The sequence below is a fragment of the Stegostoma tigrinum genome, chromosome 17 (genome assembly GCF_030684315.1).
Source record: "Stegostoma tigrinum isolate sSteTig4 chromosome 17, sSteTig4.hap1, whole genome shotgun sequence".
Lineage (NCBI taxonomy): Eukaryota > Metazoa > Chordata > Chondrichthyes > Orectolobiformes > Stegostomatidae > Stegostoma > Stegostoma tigrinum.
The window spans coordinates 11,957,249-11,976,717 of record NC_081370.1 but is presented as its reverse complement, the minus strand read 5'-3'; the positions used below and the strand labels follow the sequence as shown (position 1 = coordinate 11,976,717).

General features: G+C 41.3%; 1 protein-coding gene across 2 annotated transcripts in view; it reads right to left on the bottom strand.

The window, feature by feature from the left end:
- spi1b (Spi-1 proto-oncogene b) overlaps nucleotides 1–19,469 on the bottom strand; it is a 37,800-nt gene that overhangs the window by 6,722 nt on the left and 11,609 nt on the right. For both annotated transcript variants that reach the window (XM_048545109.2, XM_048545111.2), the window contains exon 4: nucleotides 3,912–4,068. In XM_048545109.2, the coding sequence (XP_048401066.1) occupies nucleotides 3,912–4,068 (157 nt within the window). The remainder of the gene's footprint in view (nucleotides 1–3,911; nucleotides 4,069–19,469) is intronic.

The window sequence follows — 19,469 nt, the reverse complement described above, 5'->3', positions numbered from 1 at the left end:
CTCGCAGTTAACTTACTTGGTTTCTATCTGAATAATGCCTGCTATTCCTGTGACCCTGCTCTCTCAATGTCTTTGAAAGGATAGAATCTCAGTATTGATTTTGACGACCAAATCTACACAATAATTGGGGTTGTGACATTGATTTTGTTTTAACCAAAGACGCTGACTTGTTTCACTCTCGTGGTAGATTGTGTTATTCCAGAAAGTTTTCAATTTCTTTCTGATTTTCACTTTCTTTCTGAATTTCCCGTTAGGTTATGGGAGGGATCTGGATGGTCGGGAGCTTCTCTGTTCTCCCTTTGTCGGATTTCCACTTTCAGCAAGTAATCGAGGTTACATTGACAGAGTCTCTCCCTGGTCTTCACAGAGTGTGTCACTGTAACTGGTCTTTTCACAACGACTTCAATCACCACCTTCAACTCATCCCCTCCTCTTTCTTATCATGAACTTCTGACCAGCACTAAACTCTCTCCATTTCATGCCACCCATTTCAGGACTCAACCTCTCTTTGTCTTGTTTTCCAGTTACCTTTTACTTACCAATTGATAGAAGTCAAGGTTAGAGAAATAACTGGTGTGGGTGAAATGGTTCTGATTTATGGGTCAGTGGCACCAGCACTGGGGAAAGTATGGGCTTACAACCATTTGGATATACCATCTCTGAAACTGTGTTGGGACTGATGTTCTATGGAGCTGCATAAACAGGGAAGGGGAGAGAGGGTTTTAACTTAAATAGTGGGGCCGAGAGCTCCAAATTCAGGAATTTGGAGTAATCAAATTAGCCATGGGCTGTTGAAGGACGGAGCAGCTTGAGGGGCTGAGTGGCCTCCTTCTGCTCCTAATTTGTATGTTCACTACTGATGTCAGTCTTAAACAAATGAAATTTTGCTCAAAAACTCATAAGGGGAGTCCTGAGAGTTTTAGCTGTGACAAAGAAAATCATGTCACTGAGCAAAGACTTCTTGATATCTATACTTTCTGCCACTGAGTCATGTTAGAAAGTGCTCAACACCACTCTTCAGAAATACTTCAAAGTCTCCTACTGAAAATTATGGCCTGTTCTCCAACACCAACACACCTGGCAACCTATTGCAAAGCAACTTCTCAAACATTAAATAGTTTTGGCACACATGGTATTCAGTTGTTATTGCTGTTGACCAAAATAAGATCACCATTCCTACTTACTTCCAAGAAAGTGACATCTACTCATTCTCATTGTTAAAGCCAGAGACTTGGGACACTAGTTAATGATTTACTCAAATAATGCCCCTAGATATCTTAGATAGAAAAATCCCATTTGACTCCTCAGTAACTGTTGTTAAACTTGAAAGGGATCAGAAGAAATTTACAAGGATGTCGCTGGGAGTGGAGGATTTGAGCTACAGTGAGAGGCTGAATATACTGGGGCTTCTTTGCCTTGAGTATTGGAGGCTAAGGTGGGTCCTTATGGAGATCTATAACATCATGAGGGGCATGAAGAAGATGAATAGGCAAAGTCTTTTCTCCAGGATAGGGAAGTCCAAAACTAGAGGGCATAGGTTTAAGGTGAGAGGGGCAAGATTTAAAAGGAACGTGAGGGAAACCTCTTCATGCAGATGGTGGTGCGTGCAGAGAAGGTGGTGGAGGTGAGTACAATTAGAACATTTTAAATGCATCTGGAAGGTACATGAATAGGAAGGGTTTAGAGGAATACGGGCCATATGTTGGCAAATGGGACTAGATCAGTTAGGATATCTGGTTGGCGCAGGTGAGTTGGGCCAAATGGTCTGTTTCCATACTGTATAAATCTATGTTTCTACAACTGGCTCCACCCTGACTGCCTAATTTTATTGCCTGGTCCCATTTGCTCACAAAGAACACTTTGTGCTCACTTCGCTATTCCTCAATGTCAGACATATTCTTACTTGATTGCAATTGTAAATGACTCAGATCTGTTTAACCCAATTCCTTCTCATTGAAAAACTGCATTTGTTCTGACTATGACTATGGAATGCAACAGGATGTATCATCATATTGCAACTGAAAGTAACTGTAACTAACACTAGAATACTCTTACTGTACTTACTCACTAAGCTCACATCACATAATCTGCAACTATTTCACTTGGCAATGGCCTTCTTTCACTGAATACAATGCAATCTCATTCTGGGCTGTGTGTGATACTATCAACCTAGAATCACATTAATGTCAAAATTACTTTTTCCCTTTATTCATTCACAGGTTGAGGGCATCTCTGGCTAGGCCAACATTTATTGCCTAACCCTAATTGCCCAGAGGGCATTTAAGAGTCAACCAAATTGCCATCCGTCTGGAGTCACATGTAGGCCAGGCCAGGTAAGGATAGCAGTTTCCTTCCCTAAAGGACATTAGTGAACCAGATAGGTTTTTGCCCCAACAATTGACAATGGATTAATCACTAGATTTTTAACACCAAACACTTATTGAATTTAAATTCAATATCTGCCATTGTGGGATTCGAAGCTGGTCCCCAGAATATTATCTGGGTGTCTGGATTAACAGTCCAGTAATAATACCACTAGGCCATCGCCTTCCCTTAAATACATAATCCATGACTAATAATCCAGAGTCTCACAGGCACCATTTCGACAATACCTGGCCCCATCTCAGTGAACCAGACATTGCTACTATCCTTATCTCCTACTTGATTCACTTCTAGCCATATCAGTAACATTTTTTTGTAATTCTGCTAGTCAGTCCATTCCTGAGAAAGCCAAACTCCCTCAATGACCGACTGTTCCGCCTGAATTCAATGTCTACACTTTCACAAAATCAACTTCTGGAGTTCCAAAAACTCATTTCACAATCTTCTTCAGCCTTAATTTCTCAATGAAATATGAAACACCCAGCTCATTACCATCTTTCAGTTGTATTTAGCCCTGAGTGAGATCTACAGCTCCTCAGTTGCTGGAGCCATGACTGCACTAACTCCATGAACACCTTTCCAGCATAGAGGACAACACAACACAATGTTTAGAACTTGCAATATATTACACCCTCAGCCCCCCTCTCTCCTGCAAAACCCTTTACCTTCATATACACCACTTACCCCATTTCCTTAAGCTGGAAAGTGAGTCCCTTGCATTTGTCTTCACTACAGAAGACCACACTGCCCACATGAGCAGAGTAATGATACAAGAGCTGATAATCTTTTACACCTCTTGATTTTATTGATTTTTAATAATCCTCAAAATAGAAAGGGTACCCATTGCAGGTGGGTTGTCTCTGAGCTGAGAAAGGGCAGTAAATTGCCAGGTCTCTAATCTTCTGACAAATCCTTCAAGATGGGTTCCCAGAAGACTGGCTGATTGCAAAGGGTACACTCCCATTGAAAAAAGGTAGAGGGAACATTCTGCATACAGTGCACTGCTATCATCATTACTCTAACATTACTATAACTGTAGGGGAAGCAATGGTCTAGTGGTATTATTGCTGAACTATTAATCAGTGACCCAAGTCATGTTCTGAGGATCTGGTTTTGAATCCCACCATGGTAGATGATGGAATCTGAATTCATTAAAAATCTGAATTAAGAGTCTAATGATGGGGATCTGGTTCATTAATAACCTTCCTTTACGGAAGCAAACTGCCATCTTTACCCCGTCTAGCCTACACGTGACTCCAGATCACGAACAATGTGGTTTACTTTTAACTGCCCTCTGGGGAATTAGGAATGGGCAATAAATGCTGGCCCAGTCAGTGACACCCTCATCTGGTGAATGAATAAAAAATCCCAAACGATTCCAGACTCCTTGTTTATCCCCCCTTAGTTCCATCTTTCCTGTGTATTCCCCATTGAATCCCACCTCTATTCCCCTCACCAATTCCTTCAGTGCTGATACAATTGCTGTCTGCACAATCTCCTTTTGCCTTAATCTTCCTCCTCATACCCACCTGAATCTGCACCACCCATGTGGGGAAAAGAATCTGTAACCTCTGTTTCTCCATCCGACACTTCTAACGGTGGACTTCTCCTCTCAAGCTCTTCCTCATCAGAACTCCGCTCAGCTGAGGACGTGTACTGTGGGCACCAGTGTGACATAAAGGGCACCTGTGGAGGAGAGAGGAGCTGTGAAGTGTCCAAATGCCTGTGGACATGGTTATTCACTGAGTTGAACAGGTAACTGTATATAAAAACATGTGAACTCACCTGGTTGTGCCTAGTAGCACAGAGAGAACTCAATTCATAGAACAACTTTGATTCCACCCTTGGGTGGCAGCCTGCCTTTGCACATTTTCCCTGTGTCTGCACGGGTTTCTTCCATAGGCCAAAGATGTGCAGGCTAGGTGGATTAGCCATGAGAAATACGGGGGCGGGTCTGGGTGGGATAATCTTCAGAAAGTTGTTATGGACTACATGGGCTGAATGGCCTGATTCTATACAGTAGGGATTCTATGATTCTATGATCTTGAATGCATAATGTTCAGCATCATTCACATCTCCTTAGATGCTGATGTGGTCCATGTCCAAAAGGGCAGCCTGGTGGCTCTGTGATTAGCACTGCTGTGTCACAGCCCCAGCAAGCCAGGGTCGATTCCACCCTCTGGTACTTTGTGTGTGGAGTTTGCACATTCTCACTGTGTCTGTGTGGGTTTCCTTCAGATGCTCTGGTTTCCTCCCACAGTCCAAAAATATGCAGATTAGGTGGATTGGCCATGCCAAATTGCCCAAAGTATCCAAGGATGTGCAGACTAGATGGATTAGCCATGAGAAATGCAGGGGGGTGGGTCTGTGTGGGATGCTTTTTGGTTGGTTAGGTGGACTTGATGGGACAAATGGCCTGTTTCTGCTGTGTAGGGATTCTATGATTCTATGAAATGCAACAAGATCTGGAGAATATTCAAGTGTAGGTTTAAAAGTGGAAAGTAATTATTCATGCCACACAAATGTCAGGCAATGACATTTCCAACAGGAAAGAATTTAACGATCGCCCTTTGAGATTCAAGGTATTGATAGGGGAGACGATGGTCTAGTGGTATTATAAGCAGATGATCAATCCAGAAGTTCATGGCAGATGGTGGGACCAATTCAATAAAAAGCATCCGCAACTGAGAATTCATTGGTGGCCATGAAATCATTGTTAATTGTCTGGAGTGGTGGAGGCTGGTACAATTACAAGAAAGGCAACTAGATGGGTATTTGCATAGGAAGGGTTTAGAGGAATATGGGCCAAATGCTGGCAGACTGGGCTAGATTTATTTAGGATATCTGGATGAGTTGGACCATAGGGACTGTTTCCGTGCTGTATATCTCTATGACTCTAAAATCCCATTAGATACACTAAAGTCCTTCAGGGAAGGAAATCTGACATTGTCACCTGGTCTGGCCTACATGTGACTCCAGACACACATCAATGTGGTTGATGCTCAATTGCCGTCTGAAATGGTCTAGCAAACCATGGAGCTGTATCAATTGCAATGAAGTCTCAACAAAGAAATGAAACCAGACCGTGTACCTGGTGTCAATCTAGCCACCAGAAAAGACAATGGTAGAAACATCCATGTTGACCCAGCGAATCCTCCCCACTAATATCTGGGGGTTAGTGCCAAACTTGGGAGAAGTGTCTCAGAGACTAGTCAAGCAACAGTCTGACACAGTCATACTCATGGAATTGTATCTTACAGACAATGTCCCAGACACCACCATCACCATCCCCGGATATGTCCTGGTCAGACCCAGCAAAACTGGTGGCACAGTGTTATACAGTCTGGGAGGAGTTGCCCCAGGAATGCTTAACATAGACTCTTGACACCATGACATCTCATATTATCAGATTAAACATGGCCTTCTCCGTCCTTCCTCAGCTGAAGAATCAGTACTTCTCTACGTTGAACAACACTTAGAGGAAGCACTCAGGGTGGCAAGAGTGCAAAATGTCCTGGGGGATTTCAATGTCTCACCATCAACAAGAGTGGTCAGCAGCAACACTACCAAGCGAGCTGGTAGGGCCCTAAAGAATGCTGCTTGACTCGGTCTGAGACGGATGACGAAGGAATATAGAGAGAAAATGTATTTGACCTAATCTTCACTAATTTGCCAGCTGCAGATGTATCTGTCCATGACAATATTGGTAAGAGTCCACACAGTCCTGGTGAAAATAAGGTCCTACTTTCACATTAAAAATACCTTCCATTGTGTGGTGTGGCACTATCATCGTGCTAAATGGGACAGAATAAATCCCTCACTATCAACATCCTGTGGCTATGATTCATCAGAAGCACAACGGGACTCACCACATAAATACAGTTGCTACTGGAGCAGGTAGAGGCTAGGAATCCTGCAGCAAGCAACTCACACCTTGACTCCCCAAACCCCGTCCACACCCACAAGGTACAAGTCAGGAGTGTGATGGAATACTCCACACTTGCCTGGCTGGATGCTGTTCTAATTACAATCAAGAAGCTCGACACCATTCAGGACAAAGCAGGCCACTTGGCTGACACATTTACAAACATCCACTCCCTCCACCACCGATGCTCAGTAGTAGTGTGTGTGCCATCTAGAAGAGGCACAGCAGAAATTCACCAAAGATCCTCAGACAGTACCTTTAAAGCCATGATCAATTCCATCTAGAAGGGCAAGGGCATGGTCTCAAGCCACACAACAGGCTTTTTCAGACTGAGATGAGATGAAATGTCCTCACTTAGAGGATGGTGAACCTTTAGATTTCTCAACCACAGATGGTAATGGATGCCAGGTTATTGATTATATTAAGCAAAGAGATAGATACACTTGTAGAAACAATGGGGAGTGACCAGGAATACATCAAAGACTCGACTACGATTATGTTAAATGGCAGGCAACACTGTACGGGCCTCCTCCAGTTTTCTACCTTTCTAAGGAACACATTCAAACTTCTCAGGACTCTGAAGTCACTGACAAAATGAGTCTTTCTGTGATTTAAATATAAAATTAAGGCAGTTAATAGAAAATTTTGTCACAGATTGTGATTTGACTTGAGTAGAGGGAGGCAGACCAAAATTGAGAACTTAAGGTGTGACAGATGACGGTATTGAGGGCATGCCACACTGTCAGAGGGTGAGTACCGAGACAGCACTGCATTGTTGGAGGGTCAGTACTGAGAGAGTGCCGCACTGTCAGAGAGTCAGTACTGACAGAGTGCCGCACTGTCAGAGAGTCAGTACTGAGGGAGTGCCGCACTGTAAGAGAGTCAGTACTGAGGGAGTGCCGCACTGTTGGAGGGTCAGTACTGAAGGAGTGCTGCACTGCCGGAGGACCAGTATCAAGACAGCACTGCATTATTGGAAGGTCAAAGCTGAGAGAGTGCTGCACTGTCAGAGGGTCAGTACTGAGAGAGTGCTACACAGTTGGAAGGTCAGCACTGAGGGAGTGCCACAGTGCTGAGCATATTTTTAGTGTTTTAAGATAGCTGCAGCAAATACAATGTGAATGGGAATTCACCTGTTCCTGCGGAATTAGAATGTCATGGATACAGGATTGTGGAATACTGAAGACTGAAGAGTCAGAGTCATACAATACAGAAATAGACCCTTCAGCTATAAAAGAAGCTTAAAGAACTTTAGGTTATCACCTGGTAGAGAATACAAGCTGCTGAAACAAACTCCTTACTTTTTAATATAGCTATGAATAAGGAGAAGTCAGGACCTTCTGTGAAGGTACTGAACTGAGGAAGGGAAAATTACATCAGTGTTAGGCAGGAGCTGGGGAATGTTAATTGGTAGGAGCCGATATCAGGCAAATCCGCATTTGATATGTAGGAGTTGTTTAAATGCCTGCTGATCAGAGTTCAGGATCAGCATGTTCCAACAAGGAGGAAGGGGCCCTTGGATAATGAAGAAGGTTGTGAATTTAGTCAAGAAGGAAAAAGAAGCTATGTAACGTTTAGGAAGCTAAAATCAGACAGGGCTCGTGAGGAATATAAAGAAAGCAGCAAAGTACTCAAACAGGGAATCAGGAGAGCAAGAAGGGGTCATGAAATGACCTTGCCAAGTCAGACTGAAGAGAATCTCAAGGCATTCTTTGCATACATTAAAAACAAGAGGATAAATAGAGGGAAGGTAGGACCACTCAGGATAATGGAAGGAACTTGTGCTTGGAGGCAGAGAACATGGGCCAGATCCTAATTGAGTACTTTGCATCGGTATCCATCCAGGAGAACGATATGTAGGATAATGAGATTTGTGTGGAGCATGCTGATATTTAGTGCATTTTGAGATCAAAACGAGTGGTGTTGGGTCACTTGAAGAGCATTAAGGTGGATTCGTCCCCAAGGCCCAATGATATCAACCCCAGGTTATTGAGAGAGGCAAGACAGGAGATTGCTAGGGCCTTGACCAAGATCTTCATATCCTCGCTAGGCACTGGAGAGGTTCCGGAAGACTGGTGAGTAGCTAATGTTGTTCTTCTGTTCAAGAAGAGAAATAGGGATAATTCAAGAAACTACAGACCGGTGAGTCTCAAATTGGTGGTTGGGAAGCTATTGGAGAGTATTCTTAGCAGCAGGATTTATGCACATTTAGAAAAGTATGACCTAATTAGGGACAGTCAGCATGGCTTTGTGCAGAGCAGGTCATGTCTTATTAGCTTGATTTAATTTTTCAAGGAGGTGACAAATGTGATCAATGAGGCTAGAACAAAAAATGTTGTCTACATGAATTTTAGTAAGGCTTTCGCTAATGTTCCTCATGGTGGGCTCGTCCAGAAGAAGATTAAGATACAGGAGATCCACAGTGACTTGATCGCTGGGATTCAGAATATGCTTGCCCATAGAAGGCAGAGAGTAGTGGTTGAAGGGTGTTTCTCTGGCTGGACGTCCGTGACTAGTGCTGTTCCACAGGGATCCATACTAGGTCCTCTGCTGTTTATGATGTATATGTAAATGACTTGGACAAAAACGTAGATGGGGGGTTAGTAAGTTTGTCGACAGTATAAAGATTGGTGCAGTTGTGAATAGTGTAGAAGTTTGTTAAAGCATACATGAGGATATAGATCAGTTGCAGATATGGGTGAAGAAATGGAAGATGAATTTAATCTGGGTAAATGCAAGGTGCTGCACTTTGAGAATTCAAACGTTAAGGAAAATTATACAGTTAATGGTAAGACCCTGAACAGCACTGATGTAGAGGGATTTTGGGATGAAGGCCGTAGCTCCCCAAAAGTTGCCACCCAAGTGGATAGGGTGGTGAAGGAGGCATATGGCATGTTTTCCTTTAATGGTGGGAGAATTCAGTACAAGAGTCAGGACATCAAGTTGCAGCTTTATAAGACTTTGGTTAGGCTATACTTCGAGTATGACATTCAATTTGGTCACCACATTACGGGAAGGATGTAGAGGCTTTGGACTGGGTGCAAAGGAGGTTTACCAGGATGCTGCCTGGATTGTAGGGTCTGAGATAAAAGGAAAGGCTAAAAAAACCCAGGTTTTTTTCTCTGGAGCAGCGGAGGCTGAGGGGAGACTTTGATAGTAGTCTATAAAATTATGAGAAGCATAGATAGTGCTGATGGTCAGAATTTCCTTTCCCAGAGTTGAAATGTCTAATACTAGGGGGCATGCTAGGGATGGTAGCGAAGGCAGATGTGATAGGGGCATTTAAGGGACTTTTAGATGAGTACATGAATATGCAAGGAATGGAGGGATATGGACCAAGGACAGGCACAAGGGATTAGTTTAATTTGACGTCATGTTTGGCACAACACTCTTGTGTTGCACAGCTCTATGCTCTCTGAGTGTCTACAAAACTAGAAGAGGATCTGGGATGGAGTAAGTGAAGCATTGAGTTCCCCACGACACGAATGGTATTGCGTTGTTCTGTGCAGACCCACCAGGTTACTGACTGGTGACAGTAGACAATTTATCTTTCCCATGGAATAATTAAGAGTTTCATGTCATGCTTCTCGCTATGCCTTTGCTGCACTGTTCACAATTTTAAATGTTGTGCACAATACAAACCTTGTACACATTACCAAATGCAAGGGGCTAGCACAGAACTACAAAAAGATAATCATGGCTGGAGGAATGTATTCTTGCTCCTCTTTCACTCCTCCTCAGTCACAACATAAAAGAAAAATACATTTTCCTGTTACCAAGATAGTCAATTAAATACCTTACCTACATAAGGTTTTAAATCAAAACATCAACCAAACAGGCTTTTTTTGTAAATGTAATTATGTGGTTATTATCAAAACAAGACTTATTTAATGATGGTACAATAACTGCTTAACATACACAGCCGATAATACGGAAGCATACCTGTCCTTCCTCTAAATAATCCAAAACATACAAGGTCCATCTTTGGAAAAAACAAATAAGAAAGGTTTGCTTAAAAAAATCCTTCTGCCCATCAAGGTTATTCTTGAAGGTAAAAAAAAAGCATAGAATATTCAAAAATCTGTCATTCTGATATTCTAGTATTTGTGGTCAAGTGACTTATCAAGCGTGGTTCTTACTGATGTCTTGGCAGTTGCATCTTGCTCGGGAAATACAATGTTGAAAAGTTCCTGCAAACATTCTACCAGAGCAAAAACAGGTTTCACTCTGAACTCAAGAGGGGGTTTATGCTATAAATAGGAGACAGCACCTAGGTAGCCCTTCTTCAAAGTCTTGTTTTCTCTAACTACCTGCAGATACAACACGCACCATGTATCAGACATACTTGGACTGTTTTTGTTGGAGAAGAGAAAGCTGAGACGGATTTGCTTGATAACAAGGTGTGGAGCTGGATGAACACAGCAGGCCAAGCAGCGTCTTAGGAGCAGGAAAGCTGACGTTTTGGGCCTAGACCCTTCATGAGAAAACATATGGTGATTTGCTTGAGTTGTTCAAAATCATGATTTGTCTGGACAGGGTAGAGAGGAAGAAAAAGTTAATTGTGTTGGAAGGATGGAAAACAAACTGGTACAGATTTCAACTAATTGGTAAATGGAACAAGAGCAATATGAGGAAAAGCTAACACAATTAGTGGTTAGTGTCCAGTGTGTGCAGGAGGGCTTCCTGACACAGTATGTAGACAGGCCAACAAGGAGCGAAGCCACATTAGATTTGGTACTGGGTAATGAGCCCGGCCATGTGTTAGATTTGGAAGTAGGTGAGCACTTTGGTGATAGTGATCACAATTCTGTTATGTTTACTTTAGTGATGGAAAGGGATAGGTGTATACCACTGGGCAAGAGTTATAGCTGGGGGAAAGGCAATTACGATGAGATTAGGCAAGATTTAGGGGGCATAGGATGGGGAAGGAAACTGCAGGGGATGGGCACATTAGAAATGTGAAGCTTGTTCAAGGAAAAGCTCCTGTGTGTCCTAGATAAGTATGTACCTGTCAGGCAGGGAGGAAGCTGCAGAGTGCGGGAGCCGTGGTTTACGAAGGAAGTGGAATCTCTGGTCAAGAGGAAGAAGGCTTATGTTAGGATGAGATGTGAAGGCTCAGTTAGGGCACTTGAGGGTGACAAGGTAGCCAGGAAAGACCGAAAGAGAGAGCTCAGAAGAGCCAGGATGAGACATGAGAAGTTGCTGGCGGATAGGATCAGGGTAAACCCTAAGGCTTTCTATAGGTATTTAAGGAATAAAAGAATGACGAGAGTAAGATTAGGGCCAATCACGGATAGTAGTGGTAAGTTGTGTGTGGAGTCAGAGGAGATAGGGTAAGCACTAAATGAATATTTTTTGACAATATTCACAATAGAAAACGACAATGTTGTCGAGGAGAATACTGAGATACAGGCTACTAGACTAGGTGGGATTGAGGTTCACAAGGAAGAGATATTGGAAATCCTACAGAGTGTGAAGATTGATAAGTCCCCTGGACTGGATGGGATTTATCCTGGGATCCTCTGGGAAGCCAGGGAGGAGATTGCCGAGCCTTTGACATTGATCTTTAACTCGTCATTGTCTACAGGAATAGTGCCAGACGACTGGAGGATAGCAAATGTGGTTCCCCTGTCAAGAAGGGGAGTAGAGACAATCCTGGTAATTATAGACCAGTGAGCCTTACTTCAGTTGTTGGTAAAGTGTTGGAAAAGGGTATAAGAGATAGGATTTATAATCATCTAGAAAAGAATAATTCGATTAGGGATAGTCAGCACGGTTTTGTGAAGGGTAGGTCGTGCCTCACAAACCTTATTGAGTTCTTTGAGAAGGTGACCAAACAGGTAGATGAGAGTAAGCCGGTTGATGTGGTGTATATGGATTTCAGCAAGGCGTTCAATACGGTTCCCCACAGTAGGCTATTGTACAAAATACAGAGAAATAGAATTGTGGGAGATATAGCAGTTTGGATCGGAAATTGGCTTGCTGAAAGAAGACACAGGGTGGTGGTTGATGAAATGTTCATCCCGGAGACCAGTTACTAGTGGTGTACAGCAAGGGTCGGTGTTGGGTCCACTGCTGTTTGTCATTTTTATAAATGACCTGGATGAGGGCGTAGAAGGATGGGTTAGTAAATTTGCAGACGACACCAAGGTCGGTGGAGTTGTGGATAGTGACGAAGGATGTTGTAGGTTACAGAGAGACATAGATAAGCTGCAGAGCTGGGCTGAGAGGTGGAAAATGGAGCTTAATGCGGACAAGTGTGAGGTGATGCACTTTGGTAGGAGTAACCGGAAGGCAAAGTACTGGGCTAATGCTAAGATTCTTGGTAGTATAGATGAGCAGAGAGATCTCGGTGTCCATGTACACAGATCCTTGAAAGTTGCCACCCAGGTTGACAGGGTTGTTAAGAAGGCATTCAGTGTTTTAGCTTTTATTAATAGAGGGATCCAGTTTCGGGACCATGAGGTTATGCTGCAGCTGTACAAAACTCTGGTGTAGGCGCACTTGGAGTATTGTGTACAGTTCTGGTCACCGCATTATAAGAAGGATGTGGAAGCTTTGGAAAGAGTGCAGAGGAGATTTACTAAGATGTTGCCTGGTATGAAGGGAGGGTCTTACGAGGAAAGGCTGAGGGACTTGAGGCTGTTTTTGTTAGAGAGAAGAAGGTTGAGAGGTGACTTAATTGAGACATATACAATAATCAGAGGGTTAGATAGGGTCGATAGGGAGAGCCTTTTTCCTAGGATGGTGACAGCGAGCATGAGGGGGCATAGCTTTAAATTGAGGGGTGAAAGATATAGGAAAGATGTCAGAGGTAGTTTCTTTACTCAGAGAGTAGTAAGGGAATGGAACGCTTCGCCTGCAACGGTAGTAGATTCGCCAACTTTAAGTACATTTAAGTCGTCATTGGACAAGCATATGGATGTACATGGAATAGTGTAGGTTTGATGGGCTTCAGATTGGTAAGACAGGTCGGCACAACATTGAAATCTGAAGAGCCTGTACTGTGCTGTAATGTTCTATGTTCTATTGTCTAGTGTCTGGAATGTGCTGTCTGAGAGTGTAGTGGAAGTAGGTTCACTTGAGGGCATTGGTTAGGCCACTTTTGGAAATTCTGCATACAATTTTGGTCTCCCTGCTATAGGAAGGACGTTGTGAAATGTGAAAGGGTTCAGAAAAGATATACATGGACGTTGACAGAATTGGAGAGTTTGAGATATGGGAAGAGGCTGAATAAGCTGGGGCTATTTTCCCTGGAGCTTTGGATGATGAGGGGTGAACCTTATAGATGTCTTTTAGAATCATGAAGAGCATGGATAGGATGAAAAACCAAGGTCTTTTCCCAGGGTAGGGGAGTCCAAAACTAGAGGGCATAGGTTTAAGATGAGAGGAGAAAGATTTAAAAGGGTCCTAATGGACAACCTTTTCACACAGAGGGTGGTGAATGTGTGGATTGAGCTGCCAGAGGAAGTGGTGTAGGCTGGTACAATTTCAACATTTAAAAGGAATCTGGAAAAATACATGAACAGGAAGGGTTTAGAGGGATATGGGCCAAATGCTGGCAAATGGGGCTAGATTAATTTAGGATATCTGGTTGGCAATGACATGTTGGACCAAAGGATCTATTTTCATGCTCCACCACTCTGTGACTCTATGACTCTATGGTTAGGGTCTAGAATGTACTGTCTGAAATTGTGGTGCAGGCTTGTGTTGGGTTATAGGGAGAAGGCAGGAGAATAGTACTAAACCATAACCTCATTTGAAGTGCTGGTAGGGACAAAGTGGACCAAATGGCCCCATTCTGCACTGTAATCCTCCTGTGATGTTAGAGAAGGAGTGGTATAAGCAGTCAATTTGAGGTTGTAGAAGTGCTAAAAATGAGGGACAATTGACAGATACTAAACGGAGAGAGGTTACAAAAGAAGACATGAGAAGGTGATGCCCACACAGACATGTGAAGCTGTGGGATTCACTTCCTTAGGAACCAAGGAACATAGGAACAGGAGTAGGCCATTCAGCCACTTGAGCCTGTTTAGTCATTCAATGAAATCATAGTTGATTTGTGGCTTAACTACACATACCTGCCTTTGACCCACATCCCTTAATACCTTTGCTGAACAAATATCACCTGTTTCAGATTTAACACTAACAAGTGATCCAGCATCTAGTGCCATATGTGGAAGAGAGTTCCAAACCTCTATCAGCCTTTCTGTATAGAAGTGATTCCTAACAACCCTCCTGAATGGTCTCCTAATTCTCAGACTGTGCCCTCTGTTCTAGAATCCCTAACCAGTGAAAATAGTTAATCTTTATCTACCCTGTCTTTTCCTGTTAATGTCTTCAAGATTTCAATCAGATCACACCTTAACCTTCTAAATTCTAGAGAAACTGGCCTAATTTGTATCATCTGACTTCCTAATTTAACCCCTGAAGCCCAGGTATTATTTTTGTAAAGCTATGTTGTACTCTATCCAAGGCCAATATAACCTTCCTAAGGTTTGGGCCTGTATCTGCTCAGTACTTCAAGTGGGGTCTAACCAGGATTTTGTATAAGTGCAGCATAACCTCTGCATCCTTGTTCTCTAGTCCTTTTGATATAAAGGCCAGCATTCTATTAGCCACCTTAATTATTTTCTGTATCTGTTTATGATATTTTAAAGATATATGTAGCTGAAAGCCAATCTTTTTAGACATTCATCATATTTAACTTTGTACCATCTGAAAAGAATTATGTTCTATCCTTTCTCAGTCTAAAATGAATAACTTCACAGTTACTTACATTGAAATTCATCTGCCAGAGTTTTCCCTCTTCACCTAGTCTAACAATATCCCATCCAGGGACAATGTCTGAGATGAATACTTTATCAGCTGTTGGGCTGTGATATTTGGATGGATGTACAAAATGGGGACATGGAAGATGATAAATTAGTGTGTTTAGAACTATTCACATTGAGAAGAATGCTGACAGGGACAGGAGAGGTTGAGCAGGTGGATTATCTGTTGTAATGTCTGTATTTCACATGTCTCTCTGGATGTTAGAGTCAATAGTAACACTCACTGTTGCTGTGCACTTCCTGGGCTTGGCAATATCCTGGGTTCAGCTGGTACTGTAGGACTTCCTGACTTTAGCAATATTTCCATTGTAGCAGGAAATGCATGAACACCCACACCGATTGCCACCTCTTATGAAACAGGGCATCAGATACCTTCAATGGTTAGAAACACGTTCTGCTTAAAAGTTCAGATCATACATACAATTGATGATGTCTTAAAGTTTTATATCAAACATAGATCTGACCATGTATTAAAGGTTCACATCAATCATAGACCATAAGACCAAAAGAGTTAGGAACAGGAATAGGCCATTTGGCCCCTTGAGCTCTCTCCACCTTTCAGGAGGATCATGGCTGATCCAAAATTCAAGTCCATTCTTCTGCTATTTAATTTTAACTCTTGGTTCTCTGCCTTATTAAGAATCTATCTGTCTGTTTTTCAATGAATGCATGGACTCTGCCCCCACAACTCTCTGAGGCAAGGAGTTCCAAAGACACACAAAGCTCCAAGAGAAGAAATTCCTCCTCATCCCAGTCTTAAGTTGGTGTCGTTTTATTCTGAGACTATGCCCTCTGTTCCTATACTCTCCCATGAGGGTAAACATTCTCTCAGTATTTACCTTGTCAAGCCCCTTAAGAATCCTAAATGTTTCAATGAGATGACATTTCATTGTTCTAAACCCCAGTGAGTAGAGTGCCAGCCTGTTTAGCCTTCGTTCATAAGACAATCCTTCCAAACCAGGGATCATCCAAGTGAACCTTCTCTGAGCTGCCTCCAATGAGATGAAATTGTTCCTTAAATAAGGAGACCAAAACTGCTCCAGATGTGCTCTCACCAGTGCCTTGTACAGTTGCATTGACATCTGCCTGTCTTGTGCACAATATACTCATCTACTTCTGTGATTTCTCCCCCAAGCAAATGATTCTCTCAACAATACAGTTCATCATCTATGAGATCTGCAACAAACATGAGCTGACCATGTATTAAAGATTCACCTCAAATACAGAGCTGACCATGTCTTAAAGTTGCACAATAAACATTAAGTTGATTATATACAAAAGACTCGCATCAAATGTAGAGTTGAAAATCTATTGAAGAATCACATCAACCAGATGATAGCCAGAAAGAAAACCACATACTGATTCACATCAGACATACAATGGACAATGTATTAAAGATTCACATCAAACATTGAGCTGACTATGTGTTAAAGATTGATATCAAATATGGAAATGACCCTGCACTAAGATTCATATCAAACATCAAACTGTTTATGCATTAGAGATTCACATCAAACATAGAGCGGATCATGTGTTTAATACTCATGTCAAACTTAGAGCTGACTGCCTATTAAACATTTAAGATAAACTTTTGGCCGACCCTTTATTATAGATTCATATCAAACAACAAAATCAGCATGTCTTAAAGAGTGACATCAAATTATAGCTGGCCCTGCATTAAGGGATCACATCAAACATAGAGCTGACCATGTTTTAAAGGTTCACATCAAACATAGAGTCGAGCGTATGTTGAAGACACAAGTTAAACATGGAGCTGACCGTATACTAAAGGTTCATATCAATCACAGCTATTAATGTTTTAAAGATTTACATCGAACATAGAGCTAACCATGTGTTAATCATAGCACTGAAAATGTATTAAAGAATCAAATCAAACTTCCATCTGTCCACATATTAAACATTCTTATCAAATGTACAGCTGTCCATGTCCTAAAGCTTGATATAAAATGTGGAACTCATCCTGCATTAAAGATTTGTATCCCACATAAAGCTGACAATGCTGTGAAGATTCACATCAAACATAGAGCTGAATATATGTTGAAGATTGACATGAAACATAAAGCTAACTATTTATTAAATATTCACATTAAACATCAATCTGATAATGTATTAAGGGTTCACATTTAATATGCAGCTGTCCATGTGCTAAAGTTTAATGACAACTATGGAACTGACCCTATATTAAAGTTTCATATCAAACATAGAGCTGACAATGTCATGAAGATTCACATCAAGCACAGAACTGTACGTGCTAAAGATTGATGTTAAACATGGAATTGACCATATATTAACTTTCACATAAAAAATAGAAATTTTCATTATTTGAAGATTCGTGTCAAAATTACTGCTGTCTACATGTTAAGAATTGCAGTCAAACATGGAATTGACCCTGTAGTAAATTCACATCAGAGTGCTGACAATTGTGTAAAGATTTATGTAAAACTTAGAGCTGGCCATATATTTATGAATGACATCAAACAGAGACGTAATTGTGTGTCAAAGAATCACTTCAAATGGACAGCTGATAATGTCTTATATATTCACATCAATCATAGAGCTGACAATTTATTAAAGATTTACAATAAACACAGAGCTGCCCATGCATTATAGATTCACTATAAACATAGATCTGACCATGTATGAAAGAATCACAACAATCATAGAACACTTCATTAGTTAAAGATTTGTGTCGAACATAGAGCTATCCACATGTTGACTGATGTCAAACATGGAACTGACCCTTATTAAGATTCACATGAAATACAGATGTAAACCGTATGTTCAAGAATCACGTCAAAGACACAGCTAATGATGTATTGAAGATTTACATCAATCATACAGCTGATTATGTCTTAAGTAGTCATATAAAACAGAGCTTTTCATCATTTAAAGATTCATGTCAAACACAGAGCTGTCCAAGTGTTAAAGATTGACATCAAATATGGAACTGACCCTGTATTAAGATTCACATGAAGCACTGAACTGACTATGGATTAAAGATTTAAATAAAATATTGAACTGACTGCAGACTAAAGATTTACGTAAAACATTGAACTGATTGTGTATTAAGATTCATATCACAGAACTGACCATGTTACAAGCATTTCCATCAAACACAGTGCTGAGCACGAGTTTATGATTCGCATCAAACATCAATCTGATCATGTATTAAAAGACTCCAATCAAACACAGAACTGACCATGTGTTAAAGATTCACATCATACACTAAAGATTGATGCCAAACAACAGGTCTGACAATGCATTCAAGATTTACATCAAACATCAATCTGACCATGTGTTAAAGATTCATGTCAAACATAGAGTCAGCCATGAATTAAAGTTTCACATCAAACATGGAAGTGACCCTGTATTAAGATTCACATCAGGTACAGAGATGGCTATGTATTAACGATTTAGATCAAACATACAGATGACCATGTATTAAAGAATCAAGTCAAATATTGTTTCACATTAAATATAGAGTTGACAATGTATTCACATCAAACGCAGGGATTGCCATATTTCAAAGATTACAATCTAATATAGAGCTGATCAGGTATTACAAGTGCATCTTAATGACTCATATTAATCACAGGGATGGCCTTCTATTAATGAATCTGTAAGTATTACCTCTTTATTTTTGTTTTTGAAATCTGTAGACTGAAATAACAAATGACTGTTTTAAAACCTATTTTTGTAAGGGCGCTATATATTTTGAAATACAAATATTCTTTGGAAAAATCAAGCAAACAATGGTTTGAAAAAGCAGTAATTGCACACGAAGGGAAGCCTAGAGTTTCATCATTCTGTTGGAGCTGGCTCGCAACAAGATGCTGTTCAGTTTATGGGCCTGGCATTCTTTTTGATGCCTGAGAGCATTAGTTTCTAACAACTGTGTGATTGGTGCTCAGGTGAATGAGCAGCTTGGAGCTGGAAACAAGTTACAGAGATACAGAGAGAAAGCGATGGGGAAAGAAGTGAGCAGAAACTGTATGTTCTCTGCAGTCAAAAGCCCAGTTTAAACATGAAGAAAACAGTAACTTTTCCTGCAGCAGTTATAAGCTGTGGCTTTTGTATTGAGTAATCAAAGGCATTTTTCAAGAAATTCTGTTAATCTGACCTTCTTACAAACCAGTAAAAGCATCCAGAACAGCAAGAAGTCTGGCTAGCCAGTGAAGGATCATATCACCCTCCGAACTGGGAAGCACATACCACCAACCTGACATTCCAGTTTTTCTCCCTCTGCCAATAATCTCTTTTCCCTATTTGTTTGTCTCTGATTCCATGTAAGGTTGAGTTTATCACGG